General features: G+C 40.6%; 1 protein-coding gene across 2 annotated transcripts in view; it reads left to right on the top strand.

Moving 5' to 3' along the window:
- GRID2 (glutamate ionotropic receptor delta type subunit 2) overlaps positions 1 to 26535 on the top strand; it is a 731038-nt gene that overhangs the window by 617690 nt on the left and 86813 nt on the right. For both annotated transcript variants that reach the window (XR_005828679.1, XM_040599440.1), the window contains exon 13: positions 9676 to 9871. Coding sequence is in view for 1 of the 2 variants with exons in the window: in XM_040599440.1 (XP_040455374.1) it covers positions 9676 to 9871 (196 nt within the window). In the remaining variant the exon portion in view is untranslated. The remainder of the gene's footprint in view (positions 1 to 9675; positions 9872 to 26535) is intronic.

The raw sequence follows: 26535 nt of genomic DNA, 5'->3' as shown, positions 1-26535 counted from the left end.
CTTTGCTCCTGCTCCCAGGTGCTCTCTTACTACATTAACATTGTTCTCTTTTTTTGTCTATTGGTTCTTTTACTTCATGCCTCCCTAACATAAACGTCCTTCTCTTTCTCTATTCCTTTTACGGTGAACTGTTTTTCTGTCACACCTTCCAGTCCTTTTTTCCATATTCTCTCATGTCTCCATGCCACAGGAACATTTCTAGGTCTCCTACCCTCTCTCTCCGCCCTTTTGTTCTCCGGTCTCCTATCCTTCAGCAAGACGAATGCTGAGTTATCCTTGCTCCCTCTGCTTCACTGACCTCTCCCACCCCCAAAATTCTTCCCTTTGGGTCACAGCAGACACTAGAATATACAGTGAAGCATTAGCTATCCAAGCACTTCAAGGAGCAGCTGGCCATTTTTCCATAGCAGGTTTTTAGTCTTGAGGCTACAAGTCCATGAAAGTATGCAAGAGTAACAAAGCTAGCCTTTCCCAAAAATGTTTCTTTGCAAAAATAATAATGTAACTATAAAGAAGAAAGGCATGTTCTGCTGTATTTCTTCCTCCAGAAAGGTAAAATTCTGACGTTCAACTCAGGCTCAATGCCGACCTTAGGGAAAATTCAGCTTTCTCACTCCAGTTGTCGATTCAAGTCCCTGTCTTCTGAGTATCATTATCTAAGGTCTTGCAGCCTCTAGTTCAGCTGCTTTCCAAATCTCTGAGACAGTGAACCACTAGTGTGGCTCAGGGGGCAGGGGGAGCCTTGCACTCCTGTGAATTCATAGGTTGGGTTCAAGCATCACTGCATGCCAACCAATCACCATGGCCTCTCTAAGGCACTTTTCCTTTAGGTAAGGATTTTCTGCATATTAAAACCAATCCAGGCCATAGCAGCACATAGACAAAGAAACATCTACAATAGCAGCCAAATTTTATTTGTCATTGGAAGCTGAAGCTCAGACTCAAGAGGAGAAAGAGCCCCTCACTTCGAATGCATGGTTATCTCCTAACTCTCCCCATGAGGAGCATCCTCTTACACTTCATAAACCCTTTCTCTTTCTCCCTGCTCCTTGGGTGTTGGGGGGTCAGAGGGGAAATTGGTTTCCTGTGGTCCAAATTACCCAAGCATTATCAGTCCTTATTCATTCCCAAGTGGGAACGGAGTATCTATGGTTGTTATCCTTCCTTTCTGGGGTAACAACCTCAACACTTTCATCTATTTGAAGGCTAAGCACTCTAAGACAGAGACACATAAACCAGACTAAAATCACATGAGCAAATAATTCCCCTGGTACAATTGTATTACCAGTTAAATCAGGTTACCATTTTCTTTCAAGATCTGAACAACAGACTTTGAGACCATAGAGTGCAGCAGGTATTTCGACACAACACAACTGTTAACTCTGTAGTCCCAATTTTAATCCCTTCATCATTCATGACAGGTGTAAAATGATATTCTGTGTCAATGTTTGTCAACATTGATCTTGACGTTTTGAGGGAGATTGATTAATTTATTTTTTTAAAATTTAAAAAACTTTACATTTGACTAATGAGCATGAAGAAACAGCATGGGAATTTGTACTTGCAAAATAAATAATAATGATACATTCATTCATTCACTTTGTCCTTACAAATATGAAATATGCCTCTGCATCCTGCTTTGAAATTATGTCCCTTCTAGTTTTGAAGTAGTCCAGAAAAATGTTCAAATTACTGTGACAAATGTCTGAGTTTTCTCATCATGTGTAAAAAAGAACAAAATATAGCCAAACTGTAATTTAATACATCTTCAGCTTTTTCTTGCAGTTTATTATGATGTCACTAGAAAATCCTCAGTGGAATTCTGAGGTTATTATGTACAGTTGAGACTACATTGGCCTTTGTGCTGTATTATTTATGGGCAAAGTCACTGAAAATGTTTTATTCAGTAGAAAATGTTGCAGCTGGAAAGCTCCTGGAATGAAAGAACAGAGACATTTTTCAATAGTGCTTGCAGCTCAGAAATAGAGTAATTAGAAGTGTTAAGTATCCATTAGGGAACGAAGTTATCCTAACTATGGTGGGAGTGCAAAACTTCAGTTTACAAAATTGCCAAAATTGGAACTCAAATCAGCAAGTAAGAGAGAGGCTGTTTGTTTACCATGCTGAATTACTGCAAAGTGGGAAACATGAATAAGCAATAAAGAAAAAAACTGATGCTCTTTTTTTTTTTTTTTTTTTTTTTTTTTTTTTAACAAATCAAATTGTACCTTGGGGAGGTTTGAAGGCCAGAATGGGAATGAGTTTAAGTATTTAAAGAAAATGAACCAGTTTCTGCTTGTAGTGCTACCCAGCCACTTCAGAGAAGTCAGAAAAATAAAATAAATTGAAGTTTGGGGGTTTGCACAGATGTAACAAGTAGTTAATAAGTTTTCATTTCCGCTTTCTAGCTAGTGTCAGATATTACAGCGTGTTGTTGAAGGCACGGTCCTTGTGATATCTTTTGCAAAAGATAGGAGGATTCAAGCAGCCCACAGCACATTTCATTTCCATGAAACATTTTCATAGTTACTGTATTTCAGTTTTTGGATGTGTAGATAGTGCTCAGAGCTCTTGCAGCTTCCTTTTGTTAGCTGGTCTGAAGGTTCAGCCACTCTTCCTAGTTAGTGCCTCATGGTATCCGAAAGCCTATTTTCAGAAGAAAAGCATATAAAATTTTGTTAGGCAATGCACTAGGGAGGATAGTTAAATGTTTCCTTTCCTAGAGAGTCTTGAAGTAGATCTTTGCTGTGTAACCTCACTTGAAGTTGATGGCATTTGTTCTTCAGTCCACTGATTAATTTGGATCAAATTGTTACAATTTTTAAATGACATTAGAAGAACAAGAAGAATAAGAGTGGGCATTAATCTTCTTTTCCTGAAAAATAGCTACTCTTGCTACCTTTGGGAGCTTAGCTTTTCATCTTCTGGCAACACGCCAATATCAGGAGTAGAGGCACAAAAGTCATAAAGTAGTTCCTAGATGCGTTTTTTGTTCATACTTGACCCACATAGCGGATGACATTTAAATCAAGTCAGCATTTTGAATGCCAAAACATCATGGCAGCAAAGCATAGTTTCTATGTTCCTTAAATCTTTAGACCGCTGTCTCAAATGCAACATGAGCGAATAATAAGTAAGAGTGGCTTTTCTTGGTAAATGCCAAATAAACTTCGAGGTCTTGAGCTATTTGTCATAGGTGCTGGTGCTGTGAATTTCATCACTGAACCAGTATTGTCATTGCCATGTTTTATGATTCCTTTAGGACAGAATTAGTCCACTGGCAGAGGCTGATTTTGCTCAGACTACTGCATGGCTGGGTAATGGGAGGGTGTCACCACATTCTCATGGGCGCTGAAATTTTGTGGGAAAGTTGAGGGACTGGGATGAGCAGCAGGGAAGTAAAAGAATTTGTCATTTGAAAGGCCAGTGTTAGCTGGTTTCAAGTTTCAATCTAATGTTCAAGTTTAAATCTAATGCACTTCTAAAAGCATGGAAGCCTGATTAAGACTTTAGATTGTACACGTTATGGAGGAGGGTCTGCCTCTTGTGTTTTCTGTCAAATAAGAAGTTCACATTATGTTCTCCATGTCATAAGTAATATGTTCTATGTGATAGGCAAGACCTCTGCCTCCAAACAATGGGGGCATAGTGATAAAGCATGCCTTGTATCATCCTTGTTTTGTTTAGTCATTCTTTTCACAACATTTTTCCTACACCATGATTCACTTTGAAGCTAAGATGTCCCCAAGGGTTTAAACAGCTCAAAACAACTGCCTACAAGTTTTTCTGCCAGGGGGGTTACACCAGAACGGAGTGATTGGAGTAGGAATTCTTTACGCTGAAAAACAGAATGTTCTTTAACCTTACCTCTAACGTTCTGGTTCACACAGATCTTCAAACTGGCTAGCAAGCAGTCGCTGCCAACAGTCAAATCTTGGTCTAGTCTGCCCTTTCAGTAAGCCTGCCTATGAATTAACACTTAATGTCCGGGGGGGGGGGGGGGGGGGGGGGAAACATTGGAAATCTTTATCTGAATTAGCCATAAATAAAGACTTCAGTGTAAGCCATGACATCAGTCATTTTCTCCTAAAATCTAGTGACTACTTCTTGCAGACAGTTCTGTGCAACAGTCAATCCTAACAAAACAACTAGCCTTCGGTATCACTTTATGGAGATGGCCTTTTTTTTCTACCTTTTCTGTGTACTTTTTAAACACTTTTGGCTGACATACACAAACAACATACTACCAATTCTAAGTCTAGGATTTTAATTTATAGAAGTGGGTGTACTTTGGGGAAAGAAATATATGCAGAACCTAATACGTTGGGATTTTTTTTTCAAGGTGAAAGCAGAGATAATTTTTTACATTACAATGCAACTCATTTGTACTAAGCCGGAAAATGAAAGTAACCTGACAACTGCTGCCCGACTAAGGTGCAGAATACTAAACAAAATCAACAAATGCAGAAAAATACATATGTCTTTTAATAATTCATCCTCAAATGACTCAATTCATCCTCAGAATAGCCCTATATTGTAGTTAATTTGTATGGGAATATCACCCCAGTAATTGCAATGAGAAAAAAACTTACCATAAGGACCACATTTTTCTCTGCAACGCTTCATGAGTGATAACCAAAATCAAGCTAAACTGTGACCTGACTGCATGGTCATTTCCCTGGAAGTAGAATTTGTCTATATACAAGCTCAGTTAAAGGTTTTTTATTTTATTTTTTTTTTCCAACTATATCGTCTTTTTTTATTTTTAAACATTTTTTATCATTCATTACCTTATTGCTTCAAAATTAGAAATTCAAAGAGATAAATTTTTTAAAATGTGGGATTATAATTCCCTTACTCATCTTAGATGTATGCTTTGATCTGCAAGTAGTTCAATTGAGATCAGGAAAACTATTGCAAAATTAAATGCTCATCCAGCGTGGATAACAGTACCAGAATTTGGGCATCAAAGGTTACCCTGCAGCAATTAATCAGCTTGAAAAATACTTTTCCCTTATTTTGTGATCTGGTGTGGCAGCTATGTGGTGAGACTGGGTGACATAGTGAGGCTGGGAATTTCTGTCTCCACTAAATATATTTGTCTGGACAGTGAATGAGTTGTTTAATCCAGGAGTAAATGTACATTGAACAATGTGTAACCTGCAAACCAGGCTGGAGGCAAAGCAGTTATTAAAGTTCTTTCTTCTAGAAAGGAACCTCAATGGTTTAATAATTGTATTAATTTTATCAAGGTTTGTCAATTTCTCTTTATTTTGCTGTGCCATAGCTGCTAGGTTGTGAATGTCATACCAGTAGTCTGCAGAGTAGTGGGTTATAAAAACAGCTTCTGCAAGAAATCATATATATTGTGATCCCGTTTAACATGTTTGTGTGAGGCAATGAAGTCACTGATGTGATAGGTCTTTTTCATTCTTGCATCTTGCCTATGCAGCAGCATATATACGCACATGTACACTTCCAGCTTTGGGTCAGGTGAACCAAAACTTAGAGTTTGCTGCTGACAACAGCATTTAGAGCATCCAAAGAGTTTATGTGCATATTTGTCTTGCTCTTATCTTCTTGACATCATTTTCTCAGCACAGAGGAGCACCTGCAACTGTGAAAAGATGCAGAGCAGTGCAGCTGAGAGGCATCCTGTGTTTTAGGAGAGAACACCAAACAGTAAAGGACTGCAAACTGTAGTTAGTCCCAAACCTGACAGCTACAACATGCCTTCCTGAAGGCATTGGCATAATTCTCCTCCTTGTTATTTCCCTGCTGGTGATGCCTTCATGTGTGATGGCACTCTTGCTTGCTTCTCAGGCTGTTTGTATTATGGTTTGCATACCTGATTGTAGTACGCTTCTGGACTAACAGCTTGTGTCCTGTGTTGGTGTGTCTTCCTGAAAGTAGCAAGGTTGCTTTTATAGCCACAAGATATACAGAGGAGCTGTTTTTCTTTTATGCTGTTTCTAACTGTACTGTTTTGTAGCAGCAGCTACACATATCATTCTTATACCAGTTAGCAATAATTTTCAGAAAAATGTTTTGTTGCCTCTTATATTAGAAATTATATGGCTTACATTACTTGTAATGATTGCAATTTCACTAGGTGTTGTCACTAGAAATTAGAGACTCAGTAAATACTTTTTGTATACTTTTCTAGCAGTAGGCATAACAACACAACATTTACAGGACATTACAATATGTATCCTGTAATAGTTTATTGCACTTCTGAGCACTGCCAGGAAATACAGAAGTGTATTTACAGCACCAGCAGTAACACAAATAGATGAATATAGTATGTTTGTATTTATCTAGTGCCTTTCATCAGTGATGCTTTTGACAGATAGACTGTCAATGTAATAGTCATACACCTACTTCTACACAACATTTTGCCTAATGGTGAAACAGAGAGAAATGTTCACCAAGGCCCACCACCGTTTACCAGGGTGCCTTTCTGCAAAGCTGCACCCCAGCCTGGGTTGTTGTAGGGGGTTATTCCTCCCCAGGTGGAAGGCTTTGCATTTGTCTTTACTGAATTTCAGCCCATTTTTCCAGCCTTTCTAGGTCTATCTGAATGGCAGCCTGTCCTTGAGCAATCATCTGGTCCCCCAATGTCACATCACCTGCCAACTTGACAAGATAGTGCTTACTCACCTCCTCTGGGTTATTGGTGAGACACATCCCAGGTTAGACCTCTCTGGTATCTGTTACCAGCCTGCAGGTGAGCTACCCTGTGATCTTGACTATCCAATCAGAAAATATCCATCTGGTTTCCCACGCAGGCAGACCTCATTTGGGTACAAGAATGTGGGAGACAGTATTGAAAGCCTTGTAGTTAAAGTAAACTACATCCATTTCTTCAGTCCTGTCCATAAACCAAGTCGTTTTACTGTAGGAGGCAACCAGATTGGTCAGGCACGACTTACCTTTGGTATATCGATGTTGACTGCTCCCAACCAACTTCTTCTCCTTCATGTGCTCATAAATGTGCTCTGAAAGGACTCACTCCATGATGTTGGATGACCAGCTTTAATTCCATGAATCATTTTATTTTATGTTTTTTGAGTATAGTCTGGACATTTCCTTTCTCCAGTGGTCAGGGAACTTCTCCAATGCCCTTATCTTTCAAAAATCGAAGCAAGCAGGCTTGCAAGAACATTGGACAGCTCTCTCTGCACAGCCTTCCTTTGATGCAGCCTGCCAGGCCTCATGGGATTCTGTGGGTCTAGTGTTGTCAATCACTCCCTGCCTTGTCTGGCTGGGATTTACCTGACCACCTACTGCTGGTTGTTCATTGCCTCTTTGAACCCTGCCTCTAGTCACAGAGACCTGGGAGACCTTGTTGGGGAAAAGTGAGGCAAAGAAGGCATTGAGAACCCCAGCCTTAGCTGTGTGTGCTGTTCCCCTAAACAGGTCCACACTTGCCTTGTTCAGCCTTTTAGTTCTGCAAAAGCTGTTCTTGCTACCCTTGAAGTCCCTCAAGAGCATTCACTTTAGCTGAGGACTGGCTTTCCTAATGCTATTCAGAGTTGTCAGGAAGTGTTTTAAATTCATCCTTTGTAGCCTGTCCATATTCCACCTTCTTTATATTGTCTGATGAGATGAAGGCCTTTTTGAAATTCACGGTGGGGGTGTTGTAATTTCAAAGTGTAATAGATGATTGAAATGCTTTCCCTGGAGAAACCTACCTGGTGGCTATATCTAAACTTCAGGACTGATCTTCAAAATTGTATCAATCCTTATTTCAGTTTGTTTATTAAACCTAAGCATAACATCTTAGTAGTTTACTTTCATATTCACCTGATTACCACTAGAGCCTTTAAAAAATATTTACTGCTTCCCTTTCACACACTGGCCGTAATGAGGTTTCACGTTTTTGCTAACAGTTCATCCATTTCATATTTAATCTTTCAAAACTTATAGGTTTCTACCTGTACTTGATAATTTTATTCCTTCTTTTTTTATATAATTTTTGATTATAAATTAGCTGCAGTACTTATTCTCCTGATATCTGAGTCTACTAGGGTCTCAGATTTTTCGTCCTAGAAAAGGGCATGTCTCAATCCTCTGGTAGAAGACCGATATACTTGGTTTCAGGAAAAGCTTTATTTAGCAGCTCACCTTTGATGATCCCATATGTGTACTGATTCTTTGCAAGTTCCCTGCTGCTTATGTTCTTGAAGAGGAATGCCATCTTGTTGGAGATAGAGGAGAGGATTGTGGGGGTTTTAATACCATTAGTTATCTACTCTTCAAAATTAAATTTATCCCTTCTATATATTTGCTGCATGTTATCTGCTTAGAATATAGGTCTTGTTCAATATTATTCTAAGCCCATATGTCTGAATTTCAAAGGATTTCTTTTTGACTTAACTAACCTCTAAACCCTTGCCACTGAGCTCTATCGATTTCTTCTTTTCCTGCTTTCTGTTGTGTTCAGAGGCATACATATCCTTTGAGGTCTGATTACTGTTTTCTTCAGTGCCATCCCTGGAACACCTAAGAATTCAATTTTTTTTGCCCCCTGTAGGGCCATTTTCACTAGCTTCTATATTTACATGTTTCAGAAACACAACTTGGAATTTGCTTGCATTTTCTGTGGCTGCGATGAGCTTTTACTGTTTGCTATTGCCTGCTTTAAAACAGCATTCAGCTCCTTGATTTGTCCTTAGGTGTCATCCACTAGATTTGTGCAGTTTATACAAAGTTAATTTGCACCAGGAAAGCTGTAATAGGTTTTAGGCAGTAAACATATTGCAGTAGTTATTTTGAAACTTCAATGAATGCCATTAAAGAACCAAAAGTATGGGACAGCAATTCTATAGGACAGAAAAATAAAGGCCAAGATGTAAGGAGACTTTAAAAGTTCCAATATACCTTTTTAAGTCCAAAGTAGGGCTGGCAAAACCATATTTGAGTTGCTTTAGAAACTTCTAAAATGTTTATTTTTTTCTTGCATATAGGGAATAGATAAGACTAGATAATATGTAAAGTAGAACAAATTTATTGGACTAAATAGCTTGAACTGTGATGAAAAGGCATTTCATGAAACCACAACAGAAATCTTCCTATTGCTGAAAATAGTGTAGGATGTGATCGGTGTGATGGGTACACCATTCAGTGCAGGAATGCCACCAGAAAGCTGTACTTCACTGAGTAACCCAGCAGCACGTAGAAGTACTCAGCCCAGATCCTTTGGGCTAGATTTGGTGAGTTCTGGTGCTACCTCTTCTGCTCCCCAGCAGCGGGGTGTGTGGTGGCACCGTACTCTCATAGGCAGTTACCCGGCTTCTGTTGAACTTGCTGCATACGGCTGGAGGAACTGCAATGCCCCCTTTTCTCCTTTGCCCCCTCTCAAAGGAGCTCACCATTTGATAGGATCCTCTTACTCCTTCCATTGTTCCCTTTTCATCCAGTTTCATATTTTCCACTCCTTTCATTTTGTATTCCTCCTTCTGTCTTAAACCATAAAAAGAGTTTTTCAGTCTCACTTTGTCTTTTAAGAAAAAAAAAAAAAAAAGGAGGAGAAAAAAAAAGCCACCCAGCAACAAAAGAAACTGGCTTGACAGCCATCCTCCTATGTGTTGCCCTTTTACTTGCCTGCAGCTTCTTCCTCTTGAAAATGTGGCTTCAAGTCTCCTGTGTCTCTTTTCTTCACCAACAATTAAGGTCTCTCCAGGATCTCTCAAGGCAGACGGATATTCCTTATGGCACTGTCTTGGACTCTGCAGTCTATGAGCACGTCCGAGTGAAAGGGATGAACCCTTTTGAGAGAGACAGCATGTATGCCCAAATGTGGCGGATGATTAACAGAAGTAATGGCTCAGAGAACAACGTCTTGGAGTCGACCGCAGGCATTCAGAAGGTACTGGTATGACTTACTTTTTGTTTCCCATTGGAGATGCTCAGCTGTAACACCACGTTTGCTTAGTTGTTGCTTTTAACTATAAGGGATGCAATTGCACCCAAATAATGATCACTCCTGGTACCAATTTCTGCAAGCCCCTTGCATTGGCACAGAGAATGGGGACTTCTCAGCTACATACCTTGTTTTCAACATTTTAAAATGTTTGCTCCAAGAGGGTTTTATAGGTATGAAAGATGAATGCATTTGTCAGGATGCAAAATGGGAATAGGATCACTGGACTTATAACCCCAGAATATGTAGCAATGTGCTGTATGAGACATTAATTAACTTATTTTTGCACACTCCTGACACTGAAAATCTTGGCTTTCAGTTGTAGGTCTGAATCATGTATTTTTAAGAGAAGCAGGCAGAAAAAGATGATCTGGCTTTAAAGAAGAGTCTTAGAGCCACCTTCTGTAGTGGGTTTAAAAGTGGCAAAATACTTTTAGAGCAGGAGTCAATATTTGTAGGCACATTTGTGAAAGCCATAGTTCCCTCCCAATTTTTTGGTTGACAGCTACATCTTTTATAAGAACACTAGTCCATGAAAGGGTTCAGTATGAGAGTGAATATGAGTTAATGAGTGACTGTATATAAACCTTTTCCCTACTACCATATTTTCATGTTCAGAGTTTTAAATCAAACCTGATAAATACCATATTTTTTAGATTTTATTTTAAAATTCAAAATGTGAACACTGATGAGAGCAAATATCCAGGAAGTTGTGTGTTCACTTGTTTTAAGCTTGGTTTATACACTTCTGAAAATCCAGACAAAGTGCCTTTTGTGTCCACTGAAATCCATTTGCTAGGAAAACCTGTAATTTCTGCTGTTTTGACACTGGATACAAACATGTAAGAGAAAAGAATATGTTAAAAAGAATTATGAAATCACTGGTGATCTCTTGATAATAAAAGAACCACAAAATAACAGAGATTCTTTGGAGTTTTGACAATCACTAATCTACCCTCTGTATAACTGAGATCATATTTTCTCCTCTGAAGAACTAAACAGCATGAAAGGAGAGGCAAGAGAGGCCCGAGGAGCTGCATTTTTGAAACCCTTTTAGATAAAGTCATAAGCTGAAAAAGCAAAGAAAAAAAGACACACTGAAGATTTATTTGCTACAGGAAATTGCTTTTTTTGAGAAAATATATTTTAGTTTAGTTTCTAAGAGACTGATAAAACTGGGTTTTGCCTTTTGTATAAAAGAACCTGCCCTCCTCCTGGTTTGCCTTCCCAAGTTATAGTAAGAGTTTCAGAGGAATTAAAAACCAGAGTGGGTCAAACACAGCTCTGTTACCTAATGGCTTTTAGCTGAAAAAAGCAACCAGCGTATCATGCTGGCAGGTAATTCCAGATTAGTGTCTTTGATTTCTCATTCATGGAAACGTGGCAAAACCAGAAATATTTGAGATCTTTAATTTCCCATGCCTCTACTTCCCAGGAATAAGCACTTGCAAATGATATTGAAAAAGCAAGTTGTAGCATGGGATAAAGCCAACCACCCTCCAGTTTTAAAATATCACGGGGCTTAGGCACAATTCTGATGAATATACACATCCACCTATATGTGTATGTTCATCAGAATTGGGCCTAAGCCAGTTCTCCCAGTTCCTCCACTTTTTTCACCTTATGGGAAGAAATGACATAGAAAAAGATTATTTGCCAGATGCTGTTCACACAGAGGCTTTTGGGAGATTTTATTTGGCTTGCTCAGGAAGAAAGCTGGATGAAGAGTGTGATGTTAAAAGCTAGTCTTAAGCAAGGAAAGTTAATATTGGAAAAGGTAGCTGATAAGAGGCAGAGATTATGATCTCTATAACATACTTCAAAAAAATGAAAACATTTCAGAGGAAAGAATTCATGAGTCCCCTCAGGCTATTTTTATACTTCATGATGTTCTTCAGGGTCTTGAATGAATTTAACTGGCGACATCAGAGCTATTAACCAGATTATAACCTTAGTCAAGCTAAGCCAACAGGTCTCCCTCTGTGCTTCATTTTGTTTCTACCATTAATCAGCACTTAAAGCATGACTGAACAGCAGTTCATCCAAGCTCTCCAAGGCCATTGCCTTGGCACACATTCCTAGAGTGCCAAGTGAGGGCTGAGACTTAACAAGTGCTTCCAAATGGGTACAGGGAAAGGAATTTCCACCAGGCTGCCTAGTGACCATGAAGAGACTGTGGTAGAAGCGACCACCATGGGAGAGATGTGTGCAGGAAGGATGTTATGGACGTGGTGGACATGCTTTTCTTTAACAACACTCCCTGCTGCACCCTTTCTGAGGTTAAATGGGGTTTGCGAGTAGCCATCACAGAAAAGGCTTTGCCAAACATTTTTGTTATATCTTGAAAGTACTTCAGTTTTGTCTTGGTTTTATTCTGCAAATTACAGTAGAGTTGGAATTCTTATTTTGAGGAAAGTAGCCGTTTAATACTAATGTATATATAAACAGGGGGAAAGAGGGGGGGATCAACCTCTGATTTACTCATTGCATCATTCCGCTTAGCAGGACTGCATGCTTCCCGTACCAGTGACTTTATGGGGAATGGCGCCTGTGTGAGTGAAAATACAATACAACCAAATGACAATGATTGCATAGTCCCATTTTGCATCAGGCAATCCACTGTGACCTGCTTTTCCTGGCAGGAGGGCAGTGCAGGCAAGAGAAATAAGATGGGAAGATCGTGCCATTGTAAGTTTTCAGGTTTAGATATTTATTGGTCCTGTTCTCATAAATCAGGTGCATACATATCACTGTGTGTGCTTCTATTCCATCCATAGTGAAAAGCTATATATACACCATCAGGTCTAGATAGGGAGCAGCTGGGTAGATTCACCCTGAAGCGAGAGCAGAGTTTTAAACACCTCAAACAGGAGACAGCCTGAAAAGCGCAAGCACTTTAGATATATTCTGCCACTTACGCTCTCTTCCTCTCTCAAAAGATAGCAAAAAGCAGTTGAAGATCTGAGCTGAAGATAGGAAAGCATTCAGTTGTCTTCCTGCTCTGTCAAATCAAAATGGATGAGGAGGTAGCTGCATTCCTATATATGCTTGGATTATTCTGGAGAATATTTACTTTTATCTTATTTTTTCTTTATTATTCCTAAGTGTATTGTGCATCTCAAATTGATTTTCCTTTTTTGCATAGGTTATGAAATATGCATCTCATTCTGTTAAAGGAATCTCTATTTTTTGCAGAAGTTATTTATTCGGAGAGGATTTACAGAGGCCTAAGTCATGCCTGCTTAAACATTCATTGAGGACTCCAAGAAAAATCATTTAGGTTTACACATATCATATTACATACCTCTTTATGTCTTCTTAAAAAGCACATTACCCTGCTTAATCCTTTACAAGCACCACAGGCTTTCCTGTCCTTGGAACTATTCCCATTTAAATATAATGAAGCACTTCCATTGTGCCCCTGTCTGCTCTTTCTTCCCTAGAGTATAATAGTGCCTAATGCCCTATCCTACCCACCTTGTTCCTCTGAACATGACACCATAGCCTACAGCGTCTGCATTTTTCTCAGCAGTACAAAGTGGAAAATTCCTTTCCCGTGCTGCATAGGCAGAACCCGAATGCATTTGAAACCTATGTCTATTTAACTCTTATCTGTAAAATATTTAGCCGGTAGGAAACTTGTGAATGACTGTCAGGTGAAATAATGCCTCTGGATGGTGCGTTAAAAGAAACTCCTCTTAGGCTCTAATAATATGTCCTCCAGCTTGCACACAATATTAAAAGGAATTGGGTCTTGAGATTTTTATTTTCTTGTGACCCTACTTGCATTGCCAGTGGAAACATGCTAGCAGCTGCTGAGACCGTTTCTTTTCCCTGGACAATGTGGGTGGCACTTTTACCTTCCTCAGAATACTTAATAGTAATAATATTGTTTAAACTACCTATGGATTGGTCATAACAATGCTTTGCTAAGGTGATTTGTCTGGGGAAGAAGGGGGTAATAATGATTTGCAATTCTGTGCTAGAATAAATTGTTAGTAGGTGGACATGGTTATGCTTAATTTGTTTTCAGCAGTAGCAACAGCATGAAGATTTCTACTGATGGGCCAAAAAAACTCCTGAATTAACTAATTATCTCGATTTACTCACAAATTTGCCGTTGGAATTGCTGTTCTGGTGGCAGATACACTGATCTGCCAGATAGACAAAAAGATCTAGTTAATATATGCAAGTCCATACATCTTTGTTGTGAACATTTCTGACCATGGAGTTGGCCAATAAAAAGACACTGAAAACAAGACATAACAAGACAGACTTTTTTGATATTGGATCTGTACTGTGATTCAGCAGTTAGACAGTAGCTAAGAAATGGATAGGAAGCAGAAAAGGCAAGCGCATATAAAAATGCTTGGACTGTACTCCAGTTGCCCGTATACCTCAATTCACTACAAGGAGATCAGCTACACTATGCAGCTGTTGGTTAGCAAACTAATTATCAACCAGACACTGGTTCCCTGGTTCCCCTCTGCTTCTGGAGGTGATGCTTCTTGGGCAGAGGAGATGTTCTGTTGTTGTTCTACAAGTAATAAGGTTCAGGAATACCCTTAACACCTTGACGTGTTCAGACCCAAAGCTGAAGATGCAATTTATTTATTTTGCAATTGCAGTCTCCTGTACAGTCCATGACTTGGAGCTGACAGGTGCCTGGGGGTACGAAATAGTTCTGCTGTCTTCAGTTTGTATTATCATGGATGGTCTGGCTACTTTTTTTTTCCCCTATAATCCTGTGTGTCTTTGCTTCCATATCTAGGGCTTAAACAAACTTGCAGCAGTGCAAAAATGTAGAGTCCTGTCCAGAAAGCACTACAAACACGGTGCGGTGTTATTTTCAGGCATTATCAAAAGGCTAATAGTTATCTGGATTAGCTTAGGGAGTCAGTGTGGTTTGGATGTCTAATAACTGATCTGTAACAGTTAACAGAGTGTGAAGAAGATTCTATGCATGGCTTTAAACCTGAAATGCAAAACTGTTTTCCTGCTGCCTCATTTTCCTAGAATTCAAGGTAGGCTGAACAAAATGCTTGCTCTCTCTCACAAATGCTCTTACACATATACTAAAATTTTACATAACTTTGACTTTCTTAAGTTTTCACAGGTTTTATCTTGAGTAGAACACCTGTAAAAGTTATTTTCTGCAGAGTTTCATTTTATTCAAATGAAAATGTAAGTCCAAATTTGAGTTAGCCTACATATCAAGAAGTGGATCTACATGGACGTGTGCTCATCCAACAACTAAGCAAGCCTACTACCAACTACTGCCATATTCCTTTTGTCTCCAAAGTTTCCTGAAAATTTTATCTGAGTTCAACTTCTCCTGTTTCATCTTAGGTGCTCCCAAATGTGCTTTCCCCCTTTTGCTCTCACTGAAATGCCATCCAAGTTGCTCATGACTACTGTTCAAAGGTCAGCCTGCATATGCCTGCCAGTCACTTAACAGCCTCAGATGTCGCTGACTGATGTCCTGCTGTGATGCCATGCTACTCTACCTTTCATGACTGTCTTTGCTTGCTCTCTTATCTCTATTATCTTAGAGAATTTTCCAGATCTGTTCTCCAGTTTTTGTGGGTCATCCTACCTCTAAGACCATAGTCTTTTCTATCTGTAGCTCATCCCAGAGTATTCTCAAGTCCAAACAAATTCAGCTAGTGGCTCCAGGGAGACAACTTGCAGTTCTGCCTCTCTTACACTGAACTGAGCTCCTTTTATCTGAAATAAAATTTGTGTATATTCCTCTACTGTCCTTTCATGTCTGACCACTAACTTGGTTCCACAGGAAACCTACAGTAGCTGACTTAATCATCTTAATTTTCTTCCCTGTGACTTTCTGTTGCTTAAGCTTCTGTGTCTGTTTAAGTTTTGCCAGTTGACCTTCCATAGCATGTCTGTGATTTACCCATACAACCCTCAGTCCATCGCTTCATTAGTTTTCAGTGTTATTTTCTGGGACCTTTATAAAACATTCTTTCTGCATTCAGTTCAATTGAAAATGCTCCTGGGGAGAAAAAAAAATAAAAAAGGAAAAAAACCCAAACAAACCAGTTGTCTCGAGTTTCAAGGCCCTTCATGGTCAATTCTAACTCTCCCAGTAGCTTTCTCATTTCTGAATTGGAAATCATTCATGTGAGCTTCCAGCACAACTACTTTTTTTGAGCAAGCATCTTTATGCTTTCTCCAAGGACTCTTCCGTAAGGTATAAAGTTTTCCCTCAAGACAGTAGTCTTTCCTTTTCTTCAAACTCCTTAACACTCTCCTTTGTTACTACACTAACAAAAACCTTGACAACTAGGTCTCTGGTGTACTACAATCACTACCCATTAACTGAGCAGCACTATTTTGTTGTTTTTTTGCTCTTTCCCTTCTTTTGGCTTATTTTATAACTGCCAAATAAGAGGGACAGAGGGACTCACACTACGGTCATCTAAATACCATCATTCATGTGATGTGGGTGAAACCAAAGAACACTGTATCCCAAAATGAACTAAGTTAATGAACATGGCCGTTATCAGACAAAGTATTTCTCAGAAAACAGCTTCTCTGTGCCTGACCTTTCAGCCTTCATCCTCAAAGGGCAGCTACAGCTTATATTTCAAAAGATGAGCATGGGAGCTAAAGTTCATAACAGTCTGACACAATACAAAAAGATGGGGTGGGGGGGAATATTTTATTGAGCAATCAGTCCTTATTATCTCTCATTTTCTCAAGCTTCAGTGGTGCCAGGTACACATTTCTCTTGAATTGTCTCATTGATTAACATAATTGCATTAATCTCAGAGGCAGTTTTCTAATCCTAAAATTTTCTGCTAGTTTTCAGAGGTTTGTTTGCCTAAAGCTTGGTTATTTAGGGATCCCCCTACAGATATATCCCTTCTTCTGTTCAAAGGTGATTCTTTTTTAAAAATTTGCTTCACTTAGATCCTTAAACTGTCATGGCTACAACTGTACTCCCATCACGTGTAACTTTAGATGCCTAATTTATGTGCCCAGGTTTCTTCCCCTGCTATCGTAGACAATTTCCTTTCCTAGAGAGTGGTTGGGAATGCCTAAGCTGGGAATCTATTTTTCTTGGTAGCCTATTTTGTACAGTACCTATCAAAATAAGATCATATTCTGTGACTACAAATGCCAATAAAAATAAGAAATGGCAAAATATACCCTGAGGAACTAATTTTTCTTGAATCCTGTAGAACTGCATTCTGCAGAGAGCTGAATCCAGGTTTTTCAGATGGAGAAACGATGGCTGATAGCCCTTTGAGGAGTGATCATCATCCTGGTGGCCAAATACAAAGTGAAGTGCTTCACGCTTTAGCCTGTTTCTAACCCTGTAGTCATCTTTTTACATGGCAAAACACTCCGGAGAGGAAAACTGATTCCTTTGTCAGTGGAGATTTCACTTGGAGTTTCTTTTGTGTAGAAGTGGACTATTCAGGATGCATCCCTGTCCTGATGGGAGACCAACTCTGTGGAACTATGCAGGTAATTGCCACCTTAAGGCAAATTGTTCATTGCCAGGTATTTGATCTAAAACAATCTTTACGTACATGCAAAAAGTAGAATTAAAGTTGTGTTAAACAGCACTCAATCTCTAACTGTTGAGATAACAAATAGGAGCTTTCCTTCTTTTTTTTTTTTTTTCTTTTTTTAAATCTCCGGAGAATTTTTGGTATTTTTGATAGGTGGGGAGGGTAGGACCACAACACCACACACTCTGACAGCAAGTGTAGCTAGACCACAACATGCGGACTAACTGCTCATGGCTACCTGTATGATGAGTTTGCAGCTGGCAATGCTTAGTTTATCTCTCTTATATGTGCCTTTTTCTGGCAGCATGCAACTTTGGGAATTGCTGCCAGAGTAGTAGGTATCCCCACTTGTTTTGATGGCCATATCACATCTGAATACCATAATCTCAAGCTTTATATATGAGATTTAAAACTTCTGAATAAGTAAGCAGCATGCGCGCTGCTTTCGTTTGCACTGGCAAGTGATAAATTGTAGAAATTCTGAGCTCCCTCCTGAAGCTGGGATTTTTAGGGCATGGGAAATTTTGGAAGGGAGCAGGGAGTAAGAAAACTGACAATTAGGAAATAATTTAAGAAAAAGAGTGCATTTGCAGTCAGTGATAATAAAAGCTGAGCATGAGTATGTCAGGATAATGCTCAAAGGACGTTTTTGCTGGCATTATTTGTTGCTGAAGTTTTCTCAGCTATCAACACTCAGTATTAGGGAGGCACCTGCTAGAAAGGGTAACATAAACAGAAAAGGATGCTGAGCCCACCCCTACAAACAAATAGCTTAATTTGTGCATATTTGGGTCTAACAGAGCAATGCTATTGCTATTGTCATATTCCATAAAAAAATGTTTCTGAGTAATTACTATGTGAAGAGCACATTTATTATGCATTAGCACTGGAGAGGTTTGAAAGAGAAACAGCTCTCATGAGTGCTGTTAGAAACCATCCAATAAGTAAAATACAGGCCCTAGTAAAGACTGCAAAACAGGAGATGTCTTTATGGATATATTTGCACCAAGACAGAAGTTCTGCTGCATGTTTCTCTCTCTGCTCCCCATGTGACAAGTGCAACTAAGAAAAGTCTTCAAGTGATAGTAGTAAGCAACTCTCTTCTGAAAGGTACGGAGGCACCCATTTGCTGACCTGACGTGCTCGCTAGAGAGGTGTGCTTCTTATTGGGGGCTCGTAACAGGAATGTCACTGAGAGACTACCAAGCCTCATACAGTCCACTGACTATTTTGTTTTACATGAGCATCAGTGATATAGCCAGGAGCAACCTGAGGAGTATCAAGAAGGGTTTCAGAGCCCTGGGAGTGGCAGTAAGGGACTCTGGAGTGCAGGTAGTTTTTTCATCAATTCTTCCAGTCAAAGGGAAGAGGTTTGAAAGGACCTCTCAAATCTGGCGAATCAACAAATGGTTGCGGGACTCATGCCACAGCCAGGGGTTCAGCTCCTTAGACCATGGGACTCGCTTTGAGAAAGCTGGTCTACTGGGGGCTTATGGGGTCCATCTGACAGAGAAAGGGAAGAGCATCTTTGGTCAAAGGCTTGCCAAGCTGGTGAAGAGGGGTTTAAACTAAAATTGCTGGGGAAGGGAAACCTCAATCCATCCCACTGGTACCAGTTTGATGCCAGTGCCAGCAAGAGATGTCCTGAGCCTGGAAAGAGATTGCAGATCAGCAGGAGAACACCTGAATAGCAACGCAAAGGAATTCCAGCACTCCAGCCAGTAGGTGAGCTTCATTGGGGCCAAACAATTGCCTCTGTGCAAATGCATGTAGCATGGGGGGTAAACAAGAGGAGTTAGAGACATGCGCATATATTGTAGCCTGCAGGGCTGTGGTCTGATTGTCATCACAGAGACATGGTGGGATGGCTCCCATGACTGAAGAGTTGGAATGGAAGGATACAGGCTCTTTAGGAAGGACAGGCAGCAGAGATGAGCAGGGGGTGTCGCTTTCTATGTCAGTGATGAGCTGAAGTGCCTGAAGCTCTGCCTGGGAATGGGTGAGGTACCAACTGAGAGCTTATGGGTCAGGATTAAGGGGAGGGGAGGGACAGGTGACATTGTAGCGGAGGTCTGCTACAGGCTGCCTGACCAGAAAGACTGAGTGAGGCTGTCTATAGACAGATAGGAGCAGCCTCATGTGCCTGGTCCTCATGGCGTAACTCAACCACACCAGTATCTGTTGAAGAGACAACACAGCAGGGCATAAGCAATCCAGGAGGTTTCTGGCATGTTGACATTAACTTCCTTCTCCAAGTGCTAGAGGAGCCAACGAGGAGAGGTGCTATGCTGGACCTTGTTCTCACCAGCAAGGAAAGGGCTGGTGGGGAATGTGAGGCTCAAGGCCAGCCTTGCCCACAGTGACCATGAAATGGTAGAATTTGAGATCCTTAGGGCAGCGAGGAGGGTGCACAGCAAGCTCGCTCCCTTGGACTTCAGGAGAGCAGACTTTGGCCTCTTCAGGGATCTGCTTGGTTGAGTACCATGGGATAAAGCCTTGGAAGGAAGCGGGGCCCAGAAAAGCTGGTTAATATTCAAGGATCACCTCTTCCAAGCTTAGGTTTGATGTGTCCCAACAAAGACAAAGTTGGGCAAAAAAAACAGGAGGCCTGCATGGATGAACAAGCTCCTGGACATACTCAGACAGAAAAAGGAAGCCTACAAGGGGTGGAAGCAAGGACGACAGGTAGCCTGGGAAGAATACAGAGAAACTGTCCAAGCAGCCAGGGATCAGATTAGGAAAGCTAAAGCCCTGACAGAATTAAATCTGGCCAGCAACAAAAAAAGCTTCTATATGTACATCAGTGATAAAAGGAGGACTGGAAAATGTGGGCTCTCTCTGGAGACCTGGTTACCCGGGACATGGAGAAGGCTGAGGTGCTCAATGACTTTTTTGCCTTGGTCTTCAGCAAGTACTACAACCACACCACCCCAGTCACAGAAGGTAAAGGCAGGGACCGGGAGAATGAAGAACTACCTGCTATAGGAGAAGATCAGGTTCGAGACCATGTAAAAAACCTGAAGGTGCACAACTCCATGGACCTGATAAGATGCATCTATGCATCTTGAGGGAACTGGCAGATGAAGCTGTGAAGCCACCACCCACCATACTTGAGAAGTCATGGCAGCCTGGTGAAGTTCCCTCTGACTGGAAAAGGGGAAATACAAAGCCCATTATTTAAAAGGGTAAAAAGGAAAACCCAGGAAACTACCAGCCAGCCAGTCTCGCCCTGGTGCCCGGCAAGGTCAAGGAGCAGATCCTCCTGGAATCTATGCTAAGGCACATGGAAAATAAGGAAATGGTTGGTGACAGCCAACATGGATTCACTAAGGGTAAATCATGCCTGACAAATCTGATGGCCTTCTACGATGGGGCTATAGCATTGGTGGATGGGGGAAGAGCAACTGACATCATTTACCTGGACTTGTGCAAAGTTTTTGACACTGTCCCACACAATATCCTTATCATTGGGGCCTCTAACATGAGAAGGACATGGTCCTGTTGGAACAAGTCCAGAGGAGGGCCATGGAGATGATGCTGTTACCTGGAGATGAGAGCACCTCTCCTGTGAAGACAGGCTGAAAGAGTTGGGGTTGTTCAGCCTGGAGAAGAGCAGGCTCCAAGGAGACCTTATTGCAGCCTTCCAGTAACTAAAGAGGGTCTGCAAGAAAGCTGGAGAGGGACTTTTAACAAGGGCCTGTAGCAATAGGGCAAGGAGGAACGGCTTTAAACTGGAAGAGGGTAGAGATTAGAGATTAGGAAGAAATTCTTCGTTATGACAGTGGCAAGGCACTGGAACAGGTTGCCCAGATAAGCTGTGGATGCCCCATCTCTGGAAGTGTTCAAGACCAGGCTGGATGGGGCTTTGAGCAACCTGGTCTAGTGGAAGGTGTCCCTGGGTCTAGTGGAAGGTGTCCCTGCCCACGGCAGGGGGTTTGGAACTAAACAATCTTTAAGATCCCTTCCAACCCAAAGAGTTCTATGAGTTTATGAATTAAAATCACAACACAATGATGAAGATCTCCATCCTGTTTATCAGCTGTAGAGGCCAGGAAGGGTTTGGGAGAGGAAGATTCTTTGGGGCAGAAAGGTACTGAGGGGGCAGTTTTGTAGGGTGTCAGTTGTCCTTTGGGCACTGCTTTTAGAGTGACGTTAGTCCTGGCATGGCATCTGACAGTGAAAGCATGATGAATATATATAATGAAAAAGTAGTACAGGGAAACTTTTGCTCAATAATAAAATTTTGCTACTTTTCCCAACCTGTAAATCTACTTCTAATGCAGTTGCTATACTTGTATATACTACCTTCCTAGGCTTTTCCATTGGTATTGTCTCGGGGGGCGGGGAAGTATGACCAACAGCTTTAAATGACAAAAAAACGTAGAGGGATGAGCAAGCTGTGCTGGAATGCTAGCAAAACATTGAACCTCCCTGTGTGTGCCAGTAGCTTGTGGAAGGGTATACCTTGCTTTGAATTTTTGAGTAGCACGTACATTATCTCAGGTTTTATTACTGCAGAGTGACTTTGAGCTCAGCACTCGCTGCTCTGCTCTGTTAGCACCTGGTGTCCTCAGAAACTGGGTGTGCTGCTTGCATATCATTCCCCTTTGGGAAGTAGTCATTTATTTTGATTTAGCAGGAATTGGAATGAATATGACACAGTATGTCCTGTTACACTTTAGGCCTATGAAGTTGCTCTTTATTAAACAAGAGACTCCTGATGGAACTTACAAACCCCTATGAATATGCTTTCCTAGTCTGCTCACATGAGATGTGGGCCATTTATGAGCAACCTGTGGGGAAGCAAAGCTTGGGATGAGTAAAATGTCCTCTTTGAAGAATTTTTTGTTACTTCTTTGGGTTGCTTCTTGCAGCCATTTTCCTATGGGAGAGTGATTAAAAGATCTGAATTTGTGTAGTTTAACAAAGACACATTTTCTTTTGTGCTCAAATGTAGTTTCATATCCCTTTTTCAAAAGCATCAGTGGGAAAAGCCTGTAAAAAATTGCTGCCTCAGGGAGAAATAGAAATTTGGATTATGTCTCCTCCTTTGTTTCCTCCTGTCCTTCCCCTGCTTTATTTAACTCACTCATGCAAAGGCAATAGTAAAGCCACAGCTTCCTTGCCAAACCCTCTCTGTGGCTCATGTCCCTTTCCATAGCAGAGAGATGTGCCTGTGCTCTGACTCCTCATTTTGGATTCTCGTTATCCTAAGAAAAACTCTATAAAGTGCCTGACAGAGAAGAGTAGTTTGGCATTTGGAGCCAAACTTGTTTGGCTACAGGGGACATGAAAAATATTAGGTATCTGTTATTCTGGTCCTGTTTGCTCTTATTTCTCCATTTTATCTCCATTTAACTTAGTGCTTTTCCTGCAGAGGTTCTGTAACATTTCCAGGTCCATGAAGATGAATAACACCACCGTACCGAGACTACACAAACTCCTGCACAGCTCCAGCCACCTCAGCTCATTCTTTTCCTTCTGAATTCTCTCTTCACTTTGTTCTCTCCCTCTTATTGTTTCATTTTCCTGCTTTTTGACCCTCTGTCCCTTCTGTTTGGTTACCAGCTATTCCAACTTTTTTCCCAGCTCTCTGAGCCCTTCTTCTTTCGACCCTTCTCCTCTATGCAGTCATGCATCCCCTTTGCTATCTCCATCGGCTTACATTGTCTCACTTTACCTGTGCAATGAACTCTGCGACTTTCAATTTGCAATCAAATGAAGCTTTCCAAAACTCTGACTGTCACTTTGAAGCCCACTTGCAGGCTTACAGTGTGGTGGGCTGCACTGGGGACATACCATGCACAGATCAGGGAAATGCAGGCTCTGTCTAATGATCAATAGATGCAGACAGGAGAGCACTCTCTTGCTTCAGGCACAGAAGTTGGTAATGTATTCACTTTCTTGCTTAAATGTTTCCAGCTATCATTTTTTGTGTATTAGCATATTTTAATAATACCCAAATACATTGTGATGCATTAACAAATGCAAATGATGGGATTGAATGTAAGGTTGTTTAAAGGATATATGTGACAGGAAAAAGATGTGAATAGACGTAATGAGAAAGGGATGTGTAAAAATGTGCTGTGTATTCCCAGCTCTAAAGCATGGCTTGGACTGTGAGGCTGCAAGTCTGAATTGGTGAGAGGTACAAAAGTCAACAGAAGATCTTGGTTTGTGGTTTTGGAGCTGCTATACAAATCATTCATAAGACAGTTTGACAGATTTGTAAATTTTCTCTTAAATAACTTGTTACTAAACAAAGTGAAAGTCTATTCCAGAGACCAGCAAATGCAATTGCGGTGAGTAGTAGATCTGTAGCAAGTTGCTACTGTAAGACATGTAATAGTCCCTCATGAAATCATTCAGGAGTTTTTAATTCTAACACTCTTACAGCCATAAGTAATAGGAAAACAAAAGTGGATAGCTCAAGGAGAGCCTGCAGCTGCTCTGATAGAAAAGTTTTAGACTATCATCCTTAAATAATATAATCAAGGTATTAATAATCATATTGGTAGGCAGCGAATTGCTAGGGAAGTCGTAAGAATGGTGTAAGAAAATTAAATTTTAAACTAAAAAACAATGGCAGAATACTTAGGAAAATCAACCTTTCTAGTCTCTAATATATATAAGTATCAAGTATCTAAGTATCAGAAGCTTTAATTAAAGCAGATGATTGCCCTTAAAGCCATCCTAGTCTCAGAACAGGAGGGAGGAGAAAGTCCAGTGTCATTTAAGGTACAGAAGAGGAAGCCAAAATTTTACCTACATATCTCCAAAATGGTGTTTATGTTTACAAACTCCAGGTCTGTGCTTTTAAATACCTATATGCATATAAATGCAAGCACAGGTTGTAAAGCCAGAGAGATCTCTGAGGTCTGATCTTAAAACATCTGGTCTGAAAGACTAGATACTGAGCAAACTTTTGCTGCCTGCTGCTTTTTGATGTTGTCCTCAGTCATCTGATTATACATAGTGGGAAACGTTCTAGTAAAACTGCATGTTATTGGAATACAGCAATTTATTGAACACCAAGTGTTTGTAAAAAAAATATGTTTATGTTGTGTTTAAGGAGGTAGAGAGGATGAAGAGGACCAGTTTGAAGCACCAGATCCGGTTCTTCAAATTTGGATAGTTGTTACAAAATAGTTGGTGTCCTGCTCAGGAGGATGCCAGAGAATATGATTAACTTTTGTGGGCTTAAACCATACTCATGCCAACAAAATCCTGAGGTTGGGATGTAAGGGGTTATTTCTTTAAAGGACAATTACAGTAAGCAGAAAGTCTCCAGTGTGAAGGCTGTCAGGCTGCACTAAGGTCTGGTGTCAGGACACGCTCAGGGGCTCTTGTGGCCACTTTGCTCTCCAGCCTTACTCACTTGCCTCCTCTGGAGTAATGTAAAATGAAGACACACCTCTTTAACTCCCACTGAATATTTCAGGGGGGGTCAAATCTCATTCAGCCAGAAGTTTCACCCAGTTTTCTTCCTCACATCTACGTAGGGCTCTGAAATCTAGGAGAGAAGTGTTTTAAACTAAAATGGGACTCTGCATGCGCATCGTGCCTGTGCATACGATCTGTGGACAGCTCCTGGGATGGACCAGGGTGTAGCACAGCAGGGCATTATTTAGGCTCTCCCTCATAACATTGCCCCTCTGAGCTCATTTGCTGATGTGCAGAGGAGCTTTTCTAAACATTATCCAAACAGTATTTTCAGTTTCTGCAGGTTTTGCGTGTTTATAGTCACCAATGTGGCAGTCCCAGCTGAGCAGAGGATCAGATAAATGTAGAAAAATAGTTTTCTCTCTCCTGTTACTCAAACCAGCAAGGTTAGCATGTGTCAGTGGTGTACTTGCATAGGCAGCAGCAAATAAAAATGATAAAAGACCTTTCATTCTCTGGCATTGGGCTGATACCTTTCATATGCAACAAAATCCTTAAAGCACCAAAAAAAATAATGTGGGGTTTTTTTTCTGTACCTGTATTCTGTATGATGCCTCCTGCTGCTGTCTTTTTCTGACCTGATTCAAGCAACTGAGAACATGTTTTCTGAATGTTTTTCTTAGAAAGCAATGTAGATGGAGTGAACTTTCCAGGCATCAGGTTAAAAATATAGAAGTAACTGCCTAGTATTGAAGGAGGTATGCCAGGTAGGTAAGCTGGCTTTCTTAGTGTGTCAAACAAAAGAAAAGCTAAAATTCATCTGTTAAATACACAGAATCTTTCCTTAGGCTGAAAAGTAATGATGATTGTGGGGTTTCCACCATTTTATTCTCTTTAGTTCAACTGCCAGCAAGCAGTTTATGTCTCTTTGTATTTGAATTAGGTGGCAGAGTTGTCCGGGTTTAAAATGTGACTACAACAAATCAGTTTCTTTTTAATAGCCAAGCTATGGGAGGAGAGGATTAAAGTGCCACGTAGAGTATTTTAAGAAGTATTTTAACCAGGCTGTAATCACATTTCATTCTTCAATCAGTTTGCATAAAATAACTGATCTAGATAGACTGCACAACTCCCTCTCCGGGATTGCAGTGGCAGGAGAGGGTTGTTTACCATTCCCAGCTCTAAAGCTTTCCCACTGCACAGGGGCTGATTGGTGTTTATGGCTGTTTGCAGAATGGCTAGTTAATCAAACAAAACAGACCCCATTCCCTGCTGAATATAACATAGGGAGGGATATAAATATCAGGGACTGTATCAAGATGGGTGGAAAATACAATGCATATGTAATAAAAAAAACAGTAGATAAGCAGCTGTATTATACAAGTCTGTAAGTACCAAGGGGTTCTGGCCATAACATCAGTCAAAGAGAGGAAGCTTGTTTTGTTTTATCCCTCTCACCTCGGGATGGGATTTCCTTGTAATACTGTCATGGTTTAACCCCAGCTGGCAACTAAGCACCACACAGCTGCTTGCTCACTCCCCCCCCCCCGGCTCCAACCCCCACCCCCGGTGGGATAGGGGGGAGAACTGGAAGGATAAAAATGAGAAAACTTGTGGGTTGAGATAAAGGCAATTTAATAGGTAAAGCAAAAGCCACGCACGCAAGCACAGCAACACAAGGCATTC

Source organism: Falco naumanni, chromosome 1 (genome assembly GCF_017639655.2).
Source record: "Falco naumanni isolate bFalNau1 chromosome 1, bFalNau1.pat, whole genome shotgun sequence".
NCBI lineage: Eukaryota > Metazoa > Chordata > Aves > Falconiformes > Falconidae > Falco > Falco naumanni.
Note: the sequence above shows the minus strand (reverse complement) of the source record. Positions and strands in the feature narration are given on the sequence as shown.